At 34.8% G+C, this 20,389-nt stretch overlaps 2 protein-coding genes across 4 annotated transcripts; one reads left to right on the top strand and one right to left on the bottom strand.

Moving 5' to 3' along the window:
- Positions 1–728: 728 nt before the first annotated feature.
- Positions 729–5,466, top strand: LOC132184591 (uncharacterized). 2 transcript variants are annotated; one of them, XM_059598279.1, is made up of 9 exons: positions 729–1,059; positions 1,918–2,001; positions 2,135–2,169; positions 2,333–2,444; positions 3,905–3,993; positions 4,256–4,367; positions 4,506–4,636; positions 4,725–4,773; positions 5,043–5,466. In XM_059598279.1, the coding sequence occupies exons 1-9, from the start codon at positions 874–876 to the stop codon at positions 5,118–5,120; spliced, it is 876 nt and encodes a 291-aa protein (XP_059454262.1). In that variant the 5' UTR covers positions 729–873; the 3' UTR covers positions 5,121–5,466. The 2 variants fall into 2 exon arrangements, with proteins under 2 accessions (XP_059454262.1, XP_059454264.1); XM_059598281.1 differs by having other exon boundaries at positions 967–1,177; positions 5,043–5,465.
- A 6,982-nt stretch (positions 5,467–12,448) lies between these two features.
- On the bottom strand, positions 12,449–16,840 carry LOC132184747 (glycerophosphodiester phosphodiesterase GDPDL6-like). Of its 2 annotated transcripts, XM_059598487.1 has the most exons (10): positions 16,759–16,840; positions 16,219–16,327; positions 15,620–15,916; positions 15,042–15,151; positions 14,429–14,927; positions 14,249–14,290; positions 13,846–14,127; positions 13,629–13,762; positions 12,953–13,436; positions 12,449–12,775 (listed from the first exon to the last, which is right to left on the bottom strand). In XM_059598487.1, the coding sequence occupies exons 2-10, from the start codon at positions 16,313–16,315 to the stop codon at positions 12,459–12,461; spliced, it is 2,262 nt and encodes a 753-aa protein (XP_059454470.1). In that variant the 5' UTR covers positions 16,316–16,327; positions 16,759–16,840; the 3' UTR covers positions 12,449–12,458. The 2 variants fall into 2 exon arrangements, with proteins under 2 accessions (XP_059454470.1, XP_059454471.1); XM_059598488.1 differs by lacking the exon at positions 16,759–16,840 and having other exon boundaries at positions 16,219–16,512.
- Between the last annotated feature and the right edge of the window lie 3,549 nt (positions 16,841–20,389).

Consider the following 20,389-nt stretch of genomic DNA (forward strand, 5'->3'; position numbering starts at 1 on the left):
AAAAAAAAATTGTAACATTACTCGAAGCATAGCATAACTGTCATTTTCCATCTCTTGACAAAGGCAGAGCCTGACTTCATGCCCATGAAAATCCATGGGACCACCAAGTTACCATGAACCAACCTGTGTCTGTAGGAGTCTAAGGGCTCGTTTGGGAGTGCGATTTCAATAAGTGCGATTTTAAAAATTGCGTTTTTAAAAATTACGTTTTTAAAATCGCTACTTTTTAAAATCGCACAAGCGTTTGGTAAAACATACTAAAAAGTACTTTTTTTATCAATTGAATGTTTGGATAACATTAGCACATAATTGCGGTTTCATGACCAAATTACCAATATGGATGAACAAGACAGAGAGGATGAAGAAAAAAAAAAAAAAAAGAGAAAATAAGGGTTTTAATATATTTTAGGTGGGTATTCTTGGTATTTTTTTCATTCCCGTTCTAAAAAAGGTAACTATTGCGCCAAATATCTTTTTAATAGAAATCGTGATTTTGTTTTAAATTCGCACTTTTTCAAATAAGCACCCTCTAATCAACTTATGGAAATCGCAGATTTTTTTGCGATTTTAAAATTTACGTTTTTAAAATCGCAATCCCAAACACCTTAAAATTGCGATTTGGTTTAAAATCGTAGATTATTTTTTAAAAAACGAACTTCCAAACGCACCTTAAGATAAGACATCACAAGATAACACATTCCTAGAGAATTCGAAATCAGAAACTTCGTTTCTGTGCTCAGTTAATCAGTTTGACACAGCATCTTGTTCTTGCGCCACCTTAATCAACAAAACTACAACTGTTGCGTTGGGTCTCTCTTATATGTATAGGCATTTTCAGATCTATCAAGCATCCATAATAAATAATTGTAAAGAATGGAGAAGCCATCTTGGTTTTGTACTGTTTTGACGCAGGTGTTTCTTTGCTTTGCTGTCTACCTTGCTCTCAACTTGGGTCAGCCTCAAAAGGCCATTTACCAGAATAGAGCTCTTGATCTGTACTTCATTAGTGTTAGAGGAGGCTTCAGACCTCTTAAGCAACAGACCCATCTTCTGAGACTGGTCAATCTCTCGTTTTTCTTCATTGAATTCTTTTGTTTCGTGAATATTTGTCATCTTATTTATTGCAGTCTTCCCGGTTTTGTGAGGATGGATGGGGTTTGTGGGTATGGCTTATTTGGTATGTTTTTGTAATTGTATGTCTTATTGTGTTTTGGATGCCAAATTGTGGGATCTGTTCAACGATTAACAGTTTCGTGGGTGCTTCTTTTGGTAGACATACTCCTAGCAACTAACTTGATATATCGAATCCCTGTTTATTTTGTGAAAGATTTCATTTGAGGAAATAATCTTGGTTTCAATTTTGCTGATGGGGAGTGAATTCTAATTCTTTGTGGTGAGTGATCAAAGGACCACTTTCTGCTGCATGCTAGAAGAATTCCTGTTTTCTCTTTTAATAGGCTTTGATTGCATGCATCGAATTTGAATTTTGATGAAGTAACTAGGTTTATCCTATATTCATAATTAGGTTGAAATTTTTCGGCACTTGTAATGCTTTATGCCAGTGGGTTCCTAGCACATCAATAAAGGATTAAAGGCAGATATTGGAAGGGCCACGTATTGGTTTCTGTTGTTACAGTTGGCCAAAGAAGTTATATTAGAATTTGGGTGAGAGGTTATCTTATGTGAGCACATCCAGTCTAAATCTCTGGATGGATAAAGAATGCACCTTTAGGTTTCTTCATCATCTAAATTGCTGCTTGGTTTGATTTACTACTTAGTGATTAATTTACATCATACCCTCATTGTGTTCTTTGTTTGCAAATCTGATTTCACTAGATTGCTGTTTCCTTCAGTCTTCACCGTATCTGAGTTTTTCTGAGTTTTCCTGTTCTGATTGTGTCCTTGTTGTCTATGAAGATGGAGAAAGTGGCAAAGACTTACAATGCAATTTTTGTGGTGAACACTAGTGAGCTCGGAGAGGATGATCCACTCATGCAGAATGTAAGATCTTTTTTTTTTTTTTTTTTTTTTTCCCATCACCAATTAACAATGATGGACATTATGTGATTTTCACCAGTGTGCAGCATTGGTCTAAGTTGTTCATTTGTTAATTATTAATCTTTAATTTTTTCAGGGTACTCTGCTTTTCCCATCACTGAAAGTTCCCTGGTATACCATTCTCTTCGCAATCAGTTCTCTGAATTGGGTACATTGCATTGCATACTAATACTTTTTGTGCAATATAGTGGATTCTTATGTGATGTATGGATAAGCAATACTTTGGATTCCATCACTCTATTGGGTAGTGTTGAATAATAAGTAACACTTGCAGGTACAATACTAGAACTAAGGAGGGACATGGAGCAAGTTGCTTCCTAGAGCAGATAAAGCTACCTTACGGGAGAACCTTAGACATAATCGGTGTGGATACTGGGTCATTACAGGTACGTGTTTCGTGAATTCAAAGAATCGTTTGTTTGTTGACTGTTGGCTTCTCTATGCTCCTTCATGGTATGCATCTCGTTTACACGTGCTAATTTTTTCTACTGCTGAATATATTTTACCAGCTAAATGACTGTTCCCTTTACATATTGGATCAATTTTCCTGTTGTTCTCTTATTCAATTTCATTGTATATCCAATTATACTTCCCATGGGCTTCAGCTCAAGTGGTAAAGGGTTAGGGTAGGGTTGTGATAGGTCTTAGCCTTTGATCTTTCCTAGCAAAAGAAATGCGTATCTAATTGTATTTTCCCCACATTTCTACTTTTGCAAATATGGTTTCAGCAAGGCTTCTGGGACTTAACATTATGAATTCTTTTTCTCATTTTATGCTCCCTCTGGGTTAGGCTAGATCTATGGAACAACATTTTGAGTTGATTTCTTAAGCTCTTAAGCATATGACATTTTGGGAATAGCCTGTGTAAATTACAAGTCTGTATATGTGTATTTTGGAAGCTTAACAAACTGTTGGGGAATAAACTCTTTTGGCATCTGCTTTCACAGTCTTCACTTGCCTTCACACTCGTGCATCGTTGTTCTGAGTTCTTAGCCAATCCACCCAAGTTGTAGCCCTGGGTGCAGCAGACTCATGATTAATTCATAATATTTAATTGTTTGCAAACTGATGATCAATTATACCTAGCAGATTACGGGGAATACACTGACATTTTAAATCTATAATAACATATTAATTTTAATACAAGGGTGAAGGCAATCATTTTAGTTCATCACAAGTGAGAGATTCAGGAAACTTTGGGTTATTATTAACTGATTCCCGTTTTTATTCTTCTTTTTTTTCCCTGTTTTTGTTCTTCTGTATATAAGTTAGGTAGAATGTGTGCAATAATAATAACTTTAGGGTGAGAGACACAGTTACTAAGGCAATTTGGATTAACAACAAAAACATAAAACCTATATGAAATACTGAAAGGAAATTTTTCAAAAAATGTAAATATGAAGGTGTGCATGAATTGCAAGTTCAAGGTGGCCATTTGTATGTGAAATATGTCACATGATGTAGTAAGATATGATGGTTAAATGTTGTATAGAGTGGATTATGGTGCTGCTTTAGAGGGAGTAACACGTGCGTATTTATCTTTGATTAGTCTATCATAACAAAATAGATATTGCTTTGTGATCTATTCATTTGTCAATTCCTGTTTCTTTGTTCTATTGCTTACCATCTATCTGGAAACTCCAATTTGAGGTTCATCTCTTTGAAATTGTTAACTGACTTGTTTCATCTAGTTTGTAGTATGTAAGCTATACTGCCAGCATATACTTTTCATTGTCCGAGTAGCAGATTGGCAGTATCATCCTATGATTGATAAACTGTAGAATTGCACATAATTTTCATTGTTTTTTTCTTCTCTTGGTTTTTAATAATTGTTTTTCACCTGAAGGAATTAGTTCTTACGGGATCATCAAGTGAAAGTGGACAAAATCAGTTACATTGGCTGACAAGGACACTAGAAGCAACCAATAGCAACTGGTAAAACAAATGTTTGTTGTGTTGGCTGTTTATAGGCTTTGCGGTCTTAAGTAATAGCAAGGTTTTGAATCAAAACAGAAGCTATGAATTTTCGTACGATGTTTCATTTCAGCTACTCTAATATCAGCATTTTTAAAACCACACAGGATTTTTAGTTTTTCGTTATGATATTTTCATAAACTTTTGAAACCTTGAGAATTGGTTCCCCATATCTATACCCCTTCCGATCATTGAATGGTTCCTTTTTCCTTTGCGACTCTAGGCGCATGGTTGTTGGATTCCATCCGTTGGTTGTTTGTGAAGAGAAGAAAGAGGAATTGGAGGCAAATCAATTTTATGAGCCTCTACACCATATTTTCCTAAGATTTGGAGTTGTGAGTATTAGATCATTATAATTAATGTTGATAAGTGTAGAGTAGTCCTCTCAGACCCAAGGTTTTGAATATCTGGATCTGCATCAGTTCTGAAGGTGATGGCAAAACTGACTACAAATTTATACACTTACTCTCCAGAATGTGTATCTAAGTGGTCAGGGCTGCACTAACCATGTCCGACGTGGTAACATCGCTTACATTGGGAATCCAACTCCCAGAGAGAATGAATCTTATGTGGCATCTGTAAATGGAAAATCAGTCTTTAATGGGTAATTATCTCTCAGCTTCAATGTTGTTCTACATTTTACTCCACACATGAAAGCTTTTTCTGACTTTTTTCTGTCTTGAGTTCCTCAGAGAATTGGTTAATGGGTTTCTCCTTCACAGAGTCAGCTCACTAGAGATTGTAAGTATTAAATCTTTCTGCATTATGAATATGTCTTGAATAAATTTGGGGAGCGTTAGACAATCGACAAGTTTGAATTAGTCTCTGCTGTGTTTGACACGGAATTTTGAACTGCAATTTGATAGTGTAACATGGAAGGATAATCATAATTACCTAAGCCATGTGTGGAACACATTGGACTAATTCAATATCATTCAAATGTCTAGATACCCATTATTCTTGTCTTAAGCTTGTCCAAAGCACCAATGGATGCAATTTCTATGTTGCAGGTAACCTACTTTATTTCCATGGCTGGGGAAGTTGTGCATAGAAGTGTAATCCAACAGAGGGGTAAGGAGGTGATGTAAAAAATTCATTTGAAGGAACAAATTCTACCTGTTCTTCGAAGCCACGGCGCGATTGATTCCAACATTCTTTCCGCACTTGAATTGTCCTCTCAACCTGCAAGAAATTTTCCTGCATATATTATGCCTTTCAACCCTTTTGACATTATAAGGGCTATCTGTGATTATTTAGCTTTATTTATTTTTTTATGAACTTTGTAGTTTCTTCTTCTAAATAGTAGTTATATATCAAGTCTAAATGATCCTCCTGAATTGGTGTGCCATTTCCCTAATGAATCTGAACTCTTCATGTTGGTTGGTACCAGCATTAACATAAACAGATGTTCTGAAAATGCTAGAAGTGATCATTTGGGTTCTTTGTAAAAGGGCTGAAATCTTACTATTTGGACTAATGCAAAAGGAGCTAAAGCTATGCAAATGTGACCATTGACAAACCAATCTCTATAGTCTATAGGGTGAAAACACTAAAAAGAGAATTAAGTTTCACTTTGATCTAACACATGACGCAATACAATGCAAATCCAATGGTATTTAAATTACATTTTTGGGTAAAGTTCATTTAACCCCCCAAACTACTACCCCAATGACAATCTACCCATCAAATTATCAATTGCCACAATTTACCACCCAAATTACAAAAACAATGACAATTTATTCCTAATTTTTTTAAAATGACGAAATTACCCTTACTAAAATAAAAATAACAATACTAAATTTTAATTTTTTTTCAAAATTTTAAGGGTATTTTTGTCTTATTGAAAATTTTATAGAGGTGATTTCGTTATTTTGTTAGCATTGATGATACATTGTCATTGTTTTGATAGTTTGTAGGGTAAATTGTCATAATTGATAGTTTAAGTGGACTTTACCCTACATTTTTTATAGAGTAATGTTAGAAACCGCTATGGACAGTGTCAATCGGCCATTATTATTATTATTTTTTAAAATCAAGAGTTGTTTAGCACGTTAATGGTCTAACATTATTTATTTTTAAGTTAAAATATTAAAGTTTTGTTATATCAATATTTATTAATTTTACTAATCTTAAATCTTGCCCTTTATCTTCTATTCATATTAGGAGATGACCCAACTACCCTATTTCCTTCTATAAATACCGCTGGCCATGAGCAAGAGGAAGCAAAGAGGGCTCAAATTCACACTCGAGAATGAGGCTCAGAGGGTGTTTGGTTTCTTTAGGAGTGGTTGCCCCTCTCTGGTGCCTGTGATTTCTTCGTCCCTTCAATCAACCGCTTCTTCCTCAGAAAATAGAAAGAAAAAAAAAATAATAATAAATATCTCTCTCTCTCTCTCTCTCTCTCTGTCGCTCTGTGAATCTTTTCTTCTTTTCTTTTGAAATGGAGAGGATCCTATTCCTATCCCTTCACAAGGAATGCATATATATATATATATATACCATATTTCTCTCTCTCTCTCTCTCTCTCTCTGGAGGCTGTGATGAAGCTTGTGATCGTTTTAGTAGAGTGTGAAATCAGGGGTATTGTTGAAAGGGGTCCGGTTTCCTTGGCGGGGCGACCCGGATGGCCTTTTTGTGACTAGATCACCAAAAGGCAACCGGTTTTTGCAGCCATGGCGATGCGTGTCCCTTTCCTTTACCTCATCAGAGCCCTTTCTGAGCCTCCACCCTCCGCAAGCCCCTAGATCTGGATCCACAAAGTTTTCTTTTTCCTTAATTTCTGTTTGGCTACTGAGAAAACTAGTGAAAGACATACTCTCATTGGCTTTCTTCTTTTTTCTTTATTTATTTTTTTAATTTTTTTTTTTCTCTTGGCTTTTGCATGTGGGTTTTGAATTTTAAATCCTCTCTCACCTTTTTCTTTTTGGCTTTTTGTCAACGAAAGGCACAGAGTTTTTAATTAATGAAACAATTTGGAATTGGTGATGGTAACGCTTATTACGAGGAAAATGATTTATTATTGGGTAGAGTTATGTTCCACTGACATTCGTAGGATATTACAACTTTTACAGGTAATCTTCCACAAAGATGATACAACTTGCATTCGTGGAGGAGTTGCAGACAAGACTTGAATTTTTCACTTGGTGATGATATTTAAATATTTGTAATAATTTATTTCCCTTTTGTGGGAATTTTTTATTTATAAACTTGTAATCAATCAGCAATTTGTTTATTCTTCTAAATATATCAAGATGTTTGGAAAGCGTAAATGATCCGCTTAAAGATAGGTTTTCCGATTACTTTCGATTTATTAAGATGTGATTTATTAACTTTTAATTTAAAAATTACATCACATTTAAAATAATTTTAGGAAGACTTTAAGAATTATACTCATCTTTATTTTCCTAATCAACTTCAACACTTTATCTTGATTACTGGTTAGTATTTAGTACTAGATGTTTTGAAAATGCTAGAAGTGATGATTTTGGTTCTTTGTTTAACCCACCATTGTTTTACTATACTAGCATTGTAATGTCGATCCGTCATTTGATTAGTGTCACTAAAAAAAAAAATTAAGGGCTTATTAGCACGGCGGAGTCTACCGAGTTAATAATGTGACAAAAATAAAGAGATGATATATACACATCTCATTAGTGTCACTAAAAAAAAAATTAAGGGCTTATTGGCACGACGGAGTCTACCGAGTTAATAATGTGATAAAAATAAAGAGATGATATATACACATCTCTTTAATACATACGAAGATGAAGCAGAGATCATGTTTGCATAAGGAAGCGAAGATTTCTGTTTCATAAAGTGTGATTTTCAGTTAATTGAACACTCCTTAACTTTAAGATAAGAAATGACGTGGTTCTCAGCGGATTGAACTACCTTTAACTTTAAGACAATATAATAATTTAGAATGACCCAAATCAAAAGTTAAAACGCCAATCATATCATCTTTCGGTTATAACATTAGGTTCAAAACTTTTACGATTTATAGGGTATTGTGTAATTTATAATTTTTAGGGTAAATAAAGTTTTCTTTTAAACTGTAGAAATTTTTTTCATGTCTCCAAAATGTCATATAATTTTCACCTCTATTTTAAAAAAAATGCACTGTAAATTAAAAAAAAAAAAGTGAGAATTAATAGACTAATTATTGTTATATCAATAATTATCATTTTTATTATTCTGTAAATTACAGGATGACCTAATTACCCTTTTTCATTCAATAAATACGGGTGGGCATGAGGCAAAGGAATCCAAGAGGGCTCAAATTCACACTCGAGAATGAGGCTAAGAGAGTGTATGGTTGGTAGGTTGCCCCTCTCTGGAGCCGGTGATTTCATCGTCCCGTCAACCACCAGCTTCTTGTCTGCGAAATTTGTAGCATTACTCTTCCAACTTCCAATTATATCTATCTCTCTCTCTGTCTCTGTGGATCATCGCTTTTTCTTTCTTCTTTTCTTTGAAATTCCATTTCTTTCTTTCTCTCTCTCTCTCTCTCTCTCTCTCTGGAGGCTGTGATGATGCTTGTGATCGTTTTAGTGGAGTGTGAAATCTGGGGTATTGTTGAAAGGGTCCGATTTCCTTGGCGGGGCGACCCGGATGGCCTTTTTGTGATTATTTCACAAAAAGGCAACCGTTTGTTGCAGCCATGGCGATGCGCGTTCCTTTCCTTTACCTCATAAGAGCCCTTTCTGAGCCTCCACCCTCCGCAAGCCCCTAGATCTGGATCCACATGTTTCTTTTTTTTTTTCTTTCTTTTATGTTCTGTTTGCCTTCTGAGAAAACGAGGGAAAGACGTAGTAACACTGATTTTTTGTTTTTTTGGGCATTTGAGTTCTTGAATTTTAAATTATTATTATTATAATTATTTTGGCTTTTTGTCGATCAGACGCACAGAACATTTTGGAATTGATGAAAGTAACTCTTATTACGAAGAAAATTATGTTATTTTGTCGGGTGAGTTATGTTCCACTGACATTCATACAGTAAAAAGCAAAGAAATGAATTTTCGAAGCGTATTTGAATTTGAGAAGCCATGCTTGTGTTTGCAAGAGGCTGGACTGGCCTTTTCCTCGATCTCAAAAAATAAAAAAATACCTTCTCCTCAAAACTAGCATCAATAATCTTATCTTTTATACTAGTCATTTATTATTATTATTATTATTATTCAAATAAAAAAATTATTACAAAATAAATTTTTTATATATTTTTATATAAAATTTATTTATTTTTTATTTTTTTCATAAAATATTTTTACTAAAATCAATCAAACACATATTCTTAAAAAGTATTACATTGCCAGCCTAAGTCTGGCCTCTTTAGCAAACATAGTCCAAGGCCGGCACTATAGTGCGTTTTAGGAATATGCGTTTGATTGGTTTTAGTGAAAACTTTTTGTAAAAAAAGTAAAAAAAAAATATTTTATATGGAAACATATAAAAAATTTATTTTGTAGTGATTTTTTTATTTAAATAATAAAAATAAAAATTAATGTGGTATAAAAAATAAGAACGTTAGAATTAATTTTGAAGTTATGGTATTTTGTTTTTTTGGATTGATGAAAAGGCCTGGTCCTGCCTCTTGGCAAACACTGCCATAGAGACTATGTAGAGACTTGATTCATTGATTGATAACCCAAAATTTAATTAAAAAGGTAATTGTAGCTGATAAATTCTGCACGATTACCAGGTAGGAAACTATATGGTAAACAGAAAACAGAATAAATAGACAAACAGTTAAGTTCATCAGAAATTACAATAGCCAAACAAAAACAATGGACTGAACTAAAAAATACGGCATATCAATAAACCTAATGTTATAAATTATATTTTTATTCTATAATTATTGTGATATTTTTAATCAATTTTTTTTTTTTTTTTTTTTTAAAAAAACAAACAATTTAGGAGTTGAATGATATTGTCAATTCAGGAGAACATTACTTGTAAATTATTATCCTAATGTGTTAGAACCCTAACACTAGCTTTTCAACAATTTTTCCTCAATTTAGAGAATAAAACTACTTATGATTTCCTATAAAAAAACACTTCGCAATAAATTTCTTTATTTTTCTCTATATGAATTAAATATTATTTCTTTTTATTATTGCAACCGATGAGAGAGGAGAGATGAGAGAATTGTTAAGACATGTGAAGAGAGAGGAGAGAGAATTATTGAGATATATGAAAGAGAGATGAGAGAAAATTGTTTGGACATCCGGACACGTGAAGGAGAGTAGAGAGAAAATGAAATGTTTTATAATTTAATAATGCATAAGGAGTTTACAATGTTTTTCAATAATGGTGATTAAATTTGGAGCTTCTGATGTGGGCGTTTTTTTTTTGTGATTTTTTTGAGATTTTCTCTAAACATAGGGAATGAAATGGGTTATAAGAGCACTAGCAGCATATTCCCTATAGTTCATTTTCTATGTTTAGGAAAAATCTAAAAAAAAAAAACATTCACATCAAAAGCCCTAAATATAACCAACATCAAATGGTATCTACAATGTTTTCCCAAATGGGAAAACACAGTAGATGCTCAATGCATTATTAAATTATAAAAAATTAATTCTCTCTCCTCTTATTCACATATCCCAACAATTTTCTCTCATTTCTTATTAGTTACAATGATAAAAAAATTTATTATAAAGTTTTTTTTTTTTATAGAGAATTAAAAAATAGTTTTACTCCTTCAATTGAAAAAAAATGGTTAAAAAATTGCTAATAGTCCTTTAAGGAGTCAGCTTTATGAAGCGGTTTATAGATAAGGACAAAGAAAATGAATCAAGATCGGTTATAATTTATTGAACTTTATCTAAAATACGTTAAGAATTTTAAATAATATTTTTAAAATGTTAGAGAACCTGCCATTTGGATTGACCAAATCACCCTCATCTGCCACGCCTCAAATAAAGGAAGAATGGTTAAGAAAGGGTAAACGTGGAATAGAGCAAGATGATGGAAAAGGAGGGCGGTATTATAAATGGAGTTCTGATGCCCCAGGTTAGGGTTCAGTCTCATTAGTTTAAGAATGAGGCTCTGCTCTCAGTGAGGCTGCGGCGTCGTTTGGACGCTGGTTGCCCTCCCCTGAATGGCCTGCGGAGCCGATGATTTGCTTTGTTACCAAAATCGCCTTCCATACGGAAAAGGATCCTCGCCATATTGTCTGTCTCTCTGTCTCTCTATAACACACACACACACACATTCTCTCTTTCTCTCTCTCTCTCTTTGGTTCTGTAAAATCGAATGGCTATGAGGCGGTGACGATGTTTTCAGCGTGTAAATCAGGCACTGGGAGATGACACCGTTTCTTGGCGGGGCGACTCCAAGCCTCCTGTGTAAAAAATGACTTTTATGCCCTTTTTTCACAGGCGGTTTCTTGTTGCAGCCATGGCCGGTGCCCTTTCTCTTTTGTCTGAGAAAAGGCGAATCTGAGCCTCGCTTTCTCTTTCGAGTAAAATGCTGGAAACTACTTTTGTTTTTTTAATAGTACTTTGGGTTAGGAATGAGGCTCTGCTCTCAGAGAAAGAACCCTCATTTCTCTGAATGCCCTGCGGAGCCGATGATTCTACCCATCAGTCTCATCATCACCATCACCATCATCATCTTCTTCATCTTCTTCTTCTTCTTCTTTCTCTATAAAACCTAATATAATGAGCCGGCAATGATGCTTTTAGTCCGTGAAATCAGACAGAAAAGGACGGCCCGTTTCTTGGCGGGGCGACTCGACTCGGTGGCTCTCTGTGTGAAAAATGACCGTTCTGTCATTTTTACACAGGCACCTCCAGCTCTTTGTCGCAGCCATTGCGGTTCCCTCCTCTTTTCCTTGTCTGAGACTAGCCGAAACCTGAGCCTCTCTCTATTCTATTTTTCTCTTTTTCAATTTTGTGTTTTTGTTTTTCCGTTCTCATTGTCAAGCTAACAAATTATCAGCAACAGATGATGATCTTGAGCAAGAACAACTCAGCCATGCTTTGAAACCTGTCGTGGTAGATAGAAATTTGGAAGAATTTGCATCTTTATCTTATTATCTTGTATTTCAAATTGTAACTCAGCATATATAAATTAATTTCAAAAACCATTTCCAATTACTTTCTTCACTGATCTAGCTCCATTTTCGCTTATGAAATCTACGTTGTTCAAAAATATTTCTTTTTGTTTGTAATTGCAGGAAAAAAAGAATTATATATATACTCAGTAACCCAACAGAGCATTATGGCCAAACTAGGAATTATGGAATCTTGATAGTCATAAGCATGTGTTGGTGTTGGCTAAATCACATCTCTAAAGCGTTTGAATCTGGAAGGAGGAGAAACAAGCATCTATGCCCATGAATTCAAAACTTTGATAATTGAAAATATGCCACTCAAATCAATCTCTTATGGCACGAACTATAATTGATCCACCTTCATCATCTTAGCATTCCATAGAGAACAACAAACTGAGCACCATGATTGCCACTAGAGAAAGACCCACGCTTGCTGCATTTGCCAACGCACTTGAGCGGGGTGCTTGGGCTTCGGCTATGGTAGGTGAATTAGGAGCAGCAGCAGTGTCAGCAGTGATGTTGGCCACCGGAGGAAGTGGCGGGTCGACAATGTCTCCGAGCTTTAGGGGCGGAAGAGGGGCCGGTGCCGGTGGCTGCCCTTCAGGGGGAACTATAGAAATCAGAGCACCGGGTTGAACTGGTAGGATGTTGTATTCTGGTTTATCAGAATTGGTACATGGGCTTCCTGCAATACCAAAAAAGAATCCAGTATGTGAAATTTCTCAAGTCAAGTTGTTAAGAAATGAATTCAATGGCCAACACTAAGAACTCGGCGAGTCGGGATCCCTTGTAATCTGGCCTCGTCGAAGCCTCTCACAATTGCCTGCCGGGAAATTCACTGACTTAGCTTTTTGACACTTACTCAGATATTTACTAGCAGTTCCGGGGTACTCAGTTACGACCCCATCAACTCCGGCTCCTCCAATAAAAGTAGCAATCTCCAAAATGGGGTCTGAGAAATAGTCGAATGCGAGTGTGATGTATTCATTCCTCAGAACATAGACATAGACCGAAACATTTGCCTTCTGAAACTCAGCGACGATATTTGTCGAACGACTGGTGAAGGAACCAGAAACCTCAGTGATGGCTGTTCTTGTTACGGCAACTGCATCAGCGTACTTCTTGATTTCCTGCACAGGCTGTTCGGGAGCGTCGCCCATTTTGTCTTCAAACAACAACACTCTTTTGTAAGTTGGAACACTCGCAAACTTTGACAGCACGGAAGTATCATCGGATTGGATCAAGACTTGTTGAGTTGATTGCTTATCGAAGGTGGCATTGGTCAAGGCAGCGGTAACTACACCCACAATGTCAAGCCCCTTCTTTGAAGCTAAGTAGGCAGCATTCTGAGAAAGAAGGTTAAGGTATCAGCATGTTGTATGTAAATAGAACACTTTTGGAGCTGAAAGTGGAAGACAATGAAATGAGAACATAGTTACTGAGTTTAAAATCTGTCTCTGTTATTTACCTCCCATTTCAATTAAATATTTCACATGTTAAAAATGGTATGCTTATGGTTAGAGCATAGTTGAACTTACCTGAATGTTGATCAAAACTCCAGATACTGCGTTTGTTTTAGCTAAATCCAGAAATTCAGCGAGGCTCGTCAATTTACCAGCATTCTTGTATGCTGGGTTTCTGTGGAAGTCTGGTAAAACATTCGCCATTTGAGCTGCAATACGAAAGTTTTAGGTGTAAGTGGGGATTAGAAGCTCACAAAACTCGCATGTGTGAAAAAGTTTTGAAGAAGTTTACGCTTCAAGGTTTGAATCTCGCTCCATGTGAGGTCGAATGAAAAGATTCCGGACTCTGCTTGAATTTCTGGGACAGTGTTAGATCTAGACATGAAAGAAGTCATCGCAGTGGTATCTGCCATGAGGTCCGCTGAGTCCAAGCAGAAGGCAACTCCATCTTTTGACATTTGAACTGAGCAGTCTATTATGTCAGCCCCATCATCCAACGCTTGCCGATAAGCAAGATCAGTGCAGCCAGGATAAATCCCACTTGCTCCATTTTTGCTAATGATCAAAGCTTGTCCTGAAATGGTAGAATTTTTAGTGCACAGTTCGAGCTTGTTCTTCATTTTATTTGACATGTCCAGCCATAAGCTTTTAAAGTTTTCATATCATGTTCTTTCAGAAAGATTTTAGTACCATACCTTTGACGGGCTTGCTAACAGCCTTGCTATTTGCAAAGCATGCTGCATTAGAAAGAGCATTGTAGGGTCAGAACATAACTCACAAAACAAATTTACAACCATTAGAATATTTTCAATTTTTCAATGAGTAAATTCCTTATAGAAGAAATATGCTGAAGGCATGACAGTGGGTTATCTCACCAATGGCTTCTGATGCTGTAGGAGAGAAATCTGTAAGCACCCCATCAACAGAAAACTTAGAATTATCAACAAACTGGAGGTACTCAGATGTAGGATCATAACTATAGTTATAGCTTGCAAAAAAATCATTCGCAAAACCAGAAGCATATACTTCTAGTCCTTGTTTGTGAGCATCAGCTACAAGCGTAGAAGGAGCTCCCAAATACTGGTCTGCCTGTACTGGCCATATGTATTCTTTGGGGACAAGTATTCCAGTTGCAAATGCCTTGATTGAGGTAAGATCCTGCAGCAGTTCACTGTACTTTTTATTGGTTGTGGGTTCAATCTCATCTGCGCCGAGGGCCTGAAAGATGAGCTTTGTCTTGGCTGTCACTTTTCCTTTCATGGTCTTCAAGAAACCAATCTCAGCAGATGAAAGGTAATTGATACGCATAGCTCTCATTGCCTTTTGAACATACGATGTCGGGCTGAGTTTGTGTTGGGTATAGAATGAATCATACTGCATACCAAACACCGAATCATTTTAGAACCAATGGATGATGCTTGCTTGAAAAAGATAGGATTTTTTTTTTGCTTCAATAATTAGTTCAGAGAGAGAGAGAGAGAGAAGGACCTGAACATTCAACCAAAATTGGGCCGGTTTAATTCCTACTACATCTTCAACAGCGGATATAGGAGATTGGAAATCAAACAAACTTGGTCGAGAGAGTATTCCCTGGGTCACTAAAGATCATGAAAAAGCAATTAGAGAAAAGTCACCTTTGATGCTATAGATTAAGTTGTTAATAATTGCCACAAAGCTCTTTAAACATCTGTGCATACATGGCGATCACTGCAAACGTGATTCATCATGTATTTGATTTCCCTGTTAATTCTTGCTACTTCTGCAAATCCCCATCAATTATATGTTTGCGTTTCTGCAGAATGTGCATAATAGCCACATTTGCTACATAATTTAACATTTTCCTACCAAATATGTTTTCTGCAGAAACACAAAACATATAATTGATGGGATTTGAATTACTTTTACACATTCCTTTCTAAGAAACTATACAGAAAACTTGTTAAAAGAACATATAAACTGAATCTGATACTGCATCATCTAAATAGGTATGTTGTTGAAAAGAAAACATAAGTACCTCTTCACAATATACCAAGGAATAGGAGAAAGACAAGGTGTTTGTGACTTACATGATATATTACTGAATAGCTGGTCGATTGTATAATCCAAAGCAAACCACCCATGCACTTTGTTTCCATTCACATCGTAGGTCTTTTTGCCTTTTGGCCATACAAGTCCTATATTGGTTGAATTATCAAGCCTAATATCCGTGAGGCATATACCAGCTCCATCTTTTGTTAGCTGTAGATTGCAGAACAAAACCGTATCCGGCAAACTCGAAGACAATGCCAATTGATTCGCAAACGAGCTGGACTCGGGAAACAGTCCAGAGAAGCCACCTCGCGCTACTACAAGGGGTCTTTTACCTGCAGGTAAGTGAAGAGTATGAAATATGAAAATATGTACAAGGAAAACTGATGCATGATTGTGAAAATGCAAGTCATATCTCTATCACTTTAGATTTAGTTCTTCAAACATAACTTTGTGTTTTTAATGTTGTTCTTTCAAGAAATCCAGATATTGGAACTTGCTGCATTGATCCTATTTCCTATTTGATTGATTGAACCTTTTCTTCATTCTTAGAATATTGGTTTTTTTTTTTTTTTTTCTTTGTTCAATGTAGCTCCACAAAGAAATAAGAGAGAATTAGTAAAAATTGGATAATTACCATTCAAAGTTAGCCATTTCTGTGATGGAGTCCCTGCAGACTTTTGCCCTAATGTTGAATGGATCAACAAGGAAATAAAAAGCAAGCACCTGATCATCTTCTTCTGATCCTGTCATAGGTCCAAAAAGTTACATGTGATCAATGAACAACATAACAGAGAAGGAAAAAGACACAAAAGGAACATGACAATGACTAACAATTTTTAATTTCATGAAAAGTAATTAATTTGGGAGATTTTTGCCTGCTTTTTCACTTCCAAAGTTGGAAATTGGAAGAGTAAATTTGTCACTTAGCAACGGAAGGACATGAATTTATCACCATTAATAACATTAAACGCCCCTTACATATTAATGCAGTCAGTTTTATCTCTGTTTTTACTTTGTTATTTTAATTACATTCATTAAACCCCATAATTAAAGAAAAATACCCTTTTTTTCCTTTGATCAGATTTGAGTAACCCCCCACCAAAAAATGATGATTTAAAAATCAAACCCAGAAAAGACAAAGAACAATGTATAAACCAGACCAGGTAGAACTTACTTGAATCTTGTAGGTTCTATGGAGGACACAAACATTCCCTGTCAAGTTTCAGAGGAAAAACTGTCAAGGGAATGTAATGGACAAAAGAGAGGAAGAGAGATGGAGGTAACGAATAAGATTTGATTTACTCCCAAAAAATGGCTCTGTTTCTGATAATTCCCCCCACAGATTTCCCGCATTAATAGCTGGTTCACTCATTAAGGAGGAGCTTTGAAATCTGTCTTAAGTTTTTGCTATTCTTGTCCCTGCTTTTTAGAGGCCAAAGCTGTTTTGTTTCGTTTGTTTCGCGGGAAAAGGGGACAGCTCAAAACCTTAACGGCTCTAACGGTTTTTTTTTTTTTTTTTTTTTTTTTAACCCAATGATTGATATAAATCCTTCCTGTTCACCCCCTTTTGAGCCGTCCGATCTTTCCCCTCTCAATCCTAGCCTTTAATAACATTAAAGCTTGAAATAATTCTTTGAATCATTGTTAAAAACTGTATCACAAAAATAATATGATAATATGAAATGGATTTCAGTCATAGCTTATGTTGGAAATCATTTTTCTTATTAATGATATGGATGGTGGGTTTCTATGCATTTTTCATATCTTAATAGTGATTAGTTTCTATCCGGCCCTCACAAAATAAAAAATAAAAATAAATAAAAGATAAGAATAAGGGATCAAGCTTTATTTTTAATTTTTGGTTGAAGTTGAAGAGAAAATTCTTGGTTATCCTCTTTTGTAGGAGAATTCATAATGAAAATAATGCTAGACCTATAATATTTTTATAATTTGTTGACTCGTGTCAGGCTGTCAGTTAGCATGTGATTAGAGTCATATTAGCCACTAAAAAATAAAAGTTTAATATCCTTCAATTATATGTTAATAAAGTTTAAAAAATCTATTTTCAAATCATAGATAGGACATGGCCGAGAGAAAACTCCAGTTTGTATCTGTGATCTTATCTTGATGGAGCAGTCTGCTTTATCTTCTTGATTGTTTGATTTATAACAAATTACAACTTGTCTTAAAAATAAATAAATTAATAAATAATACATGTGGGTAAGTTATATTACTCCAATAATGAATCCTATACAATTTTTTTTGTTAAAATAAAAAAGGTATTAGTGGAACGAAGTGTCCTTGAAACTTCAAAGTTTGGTGGACAATTGGTGGGAGCTTAGTAGGGACAGTAACGTGCCAAATTGATTGCTCTATGTTTACAATTGGGGAAACATACCTACTCATCATAAACTTGAAATTTTGAATTTTGTTAGAATATTAATTTAAAGGATTAAATGTATCGTTTATGTTTTTGAAATAAATAGTGATTTAATATGATATTTCAATTTTATGAGTTCAAACCTTGACTTCACATTTTATAGCATTTCAATTAATATTTCACATATCATGTCTCATTTGTTGAGGGGAAGTTTCATGTTAGAGTTTAAACGTGAAGGAGAGTAATAAAATATTAATTTAAATGAGCCAGCTTTTGTGATAAGTGATAATAATTTCAAAACTTGAGTTGTTGCACTTTTATTGTGTCATTTGTCAACAACATGCATAAAGAAGGATTAAATACTTTTATGTTACCTATAGTTTAATGCGAAATCAATTAGACCCTTCGGTTTCAAAAACTATCACAGATGATACAACATTTAATAAATGTAGATGGTTCTTCTGTCTGATTTTGTAATGGTGTGCTTCACCAAACTAATTAGCAATTTTCATGTATCTCATATGCCTCATTAATATTATTTAAAATTGTTTTTTTTTTTAAAAGAATTGTAGTGACTCGAGCGAGAGTGGTTTGACTACCCTTAATAGCCAAATAAGGTAGCCAAAACCACCCCCAAAATTCGAATGGCCATAGGAGGTGGCCGAAACCACCCCCAAACCATTGTTCTAATACCTAATAAGGTTAGGTTTTGATTATTTTCACTGAGAGTGTTATTAGGGGTAGTAGCAATTTTATTATATTTCCTTACAAACTGACATGGTAATGCTAGGTCGGCCACACAACCCTAACCCTCTCTTATACATCAGCATCATCCCTTTCCATCCCATGACCTCGGCTTACGTCCTCCTTTGCTACCTCCTCACATGCAGCGACAATGCTAACCACCTTGATTCCTCTTCCTCCTCTAGTGGAAAGATGGCTTGCATGGCCGTTCCATAAAGACCCACAGCCTAGCTATTGGTCTCTAGCATAGCCAGCCCCACAACTCTAAGGAAGGAGACCCACAAAAAACGTTCTGCGTCGCTCATGCGACCACCCCTATAGAGACCCACATGCTATGTGTCTCAAAACCCACAACTGGCCATGGGGTGGTTCGACTATCCCAGTAATTCATTTGGGGGTGACGTAATTGACGTAGATGCCATGTGAAGTACCACGTCAATTTAATGACTAACATGATAAATCCCACATAAATTGCTATATCAATTTATAAAGGGCATGTAATAACATTAGTAATACACCAAAAATCTCATGACAAAGTAAAACATGTGCATGCTATACTTCTTTCTTCGCGTTTTTCTCCTGTTTAATTAGTTTTTTTTTTTTTTTTTTTTTTTTTAGAAATAAAGAAATGCAAAATCAATCATTGTGATTTTACCAATTTGCAATTAGTTCCATAGGATAAAAAAGTGTTTAAAACTCTATATGGTAAGAAAAAAACACAAGTAAGTCATTGGATCCGACTTCTGTTCAAAATCTTGATGAAATCCAACTTTTTTCACCTCGGGTTTTACAAATGATTAATGCTATATAACATTATTTTATTCTTAAAATTGATGTGGAATTTAAAATGATCCAGGGTAGTGATTTAAAACTACGTCAACTTTAAAGAATAAAAAATGGTATATAACATTATTAATTATTTACAAATATCGCTCTCACCACTTTTATATAGGTGTTTAATCTAGTCTTTACGTTTTGGCTTTGAACAATTAAATACTTAAATTGAAGGTTGTTGACAAATCAACCTGATGTAGACCTAGGGCTTCAATAGAGAAAAAGGGGTTTTCTGTTTTAGAATTTAATTTAGGAGTTAATCATTTTAGTTGTTAATGTTATGGCTTACTTTTAATAGGAGTTTAGTTACTTTTATAAAATAATATTATTGGTTTTTTTTTTTAATTATTATTATTTTTATTTTTTATTTTTTATATTGAATTCTCTAGACGGATAGTAGTGAGACCTTGCTATAAAATTATTGATTCTTATTTGTTGTTGTTGGATCTCCTATACCCGCTTTCTCTTATTTGATTAAAAAAAAAACAAATAAACAAACAAACTATACCGAAGGTATGCGAGATTCGGACCTTATGGTGAAGCTTTTTACTTTTAAAAAATTAATTAATTATAAACATTTTGCAGGATATAGTAATACACACTTTCATTTCTCCACGCCAATTTTTTCACAGTTATATCTTATATGTGACTTTTAAAATTATTAGATTTGTGACAAATCTTATTTGATTAAAGATGATTTTAAGAATCATCTATGAATATGAAAAAATTGATGTGAGAAAGTGAGAATGTGTGCAACATTACTCGAAAACGCTAGAGCATAATAATCCATAAGGAAACTTGAAGAGTAATACTACATATACTCACTTTTTTTTTTTTGGTTGCTCTT

This window comes from Corylus avellana, chromosome ca6 (genome assembly GCF_901000735.1).
Source record: "Corylus avellana chromosome ca6, CavTom2PMs-1.0".
Classification (NCBI taxonomy): Eukaryota; Viridiplantae; Streptophyta; class Magnoliopsida; order Fagales; family Betulaceae; genus Corylus; species Corylus avellana.

Coding starts and splice junctions, on each gene's coding strand:
- LOC132184591 (XM_059598279.1), top strand. CDS start 874: ATGGAGAAGCCATCTTGGTTTTGTACTGTTTTGACGCAGGTGTTTCTT. Junction 2,445..3,904: donor TGGATACTGGGTCATTACAG/GTACGTGTTTCG, acceptor TTTCACCTGAAG/GAATTAGTTCTTACGGGATC. Junction 4,774..5,042: donor GAGTCAGCTCACTAGAGATT/GTAAGTATTAAA, acceptor TCTATGTTGCAG/GTAACCTACTTTATTTCCAT.
- LOC132184747 (XM_059598487.1), bottom strand. CDS start 16,315: ATGATCAGGTGCTTGCTTTTTATTTCCTTGTTGATCCATTCAACATTA. Junction 15,917..16,218: donor GAAATGGCTAACTTTGAATG/GTAATTATCCAA, acceptor ACTTACCTGCAG/GTAAAAGACCCCTTGTAGTA. Junction 14,291..14,428: donor TACAGCATCAGAAGCCATTG/GTGAGATAACCC, acceptor TTTCTAATGCAG/CATGCTTTGCAAATAGCAAG.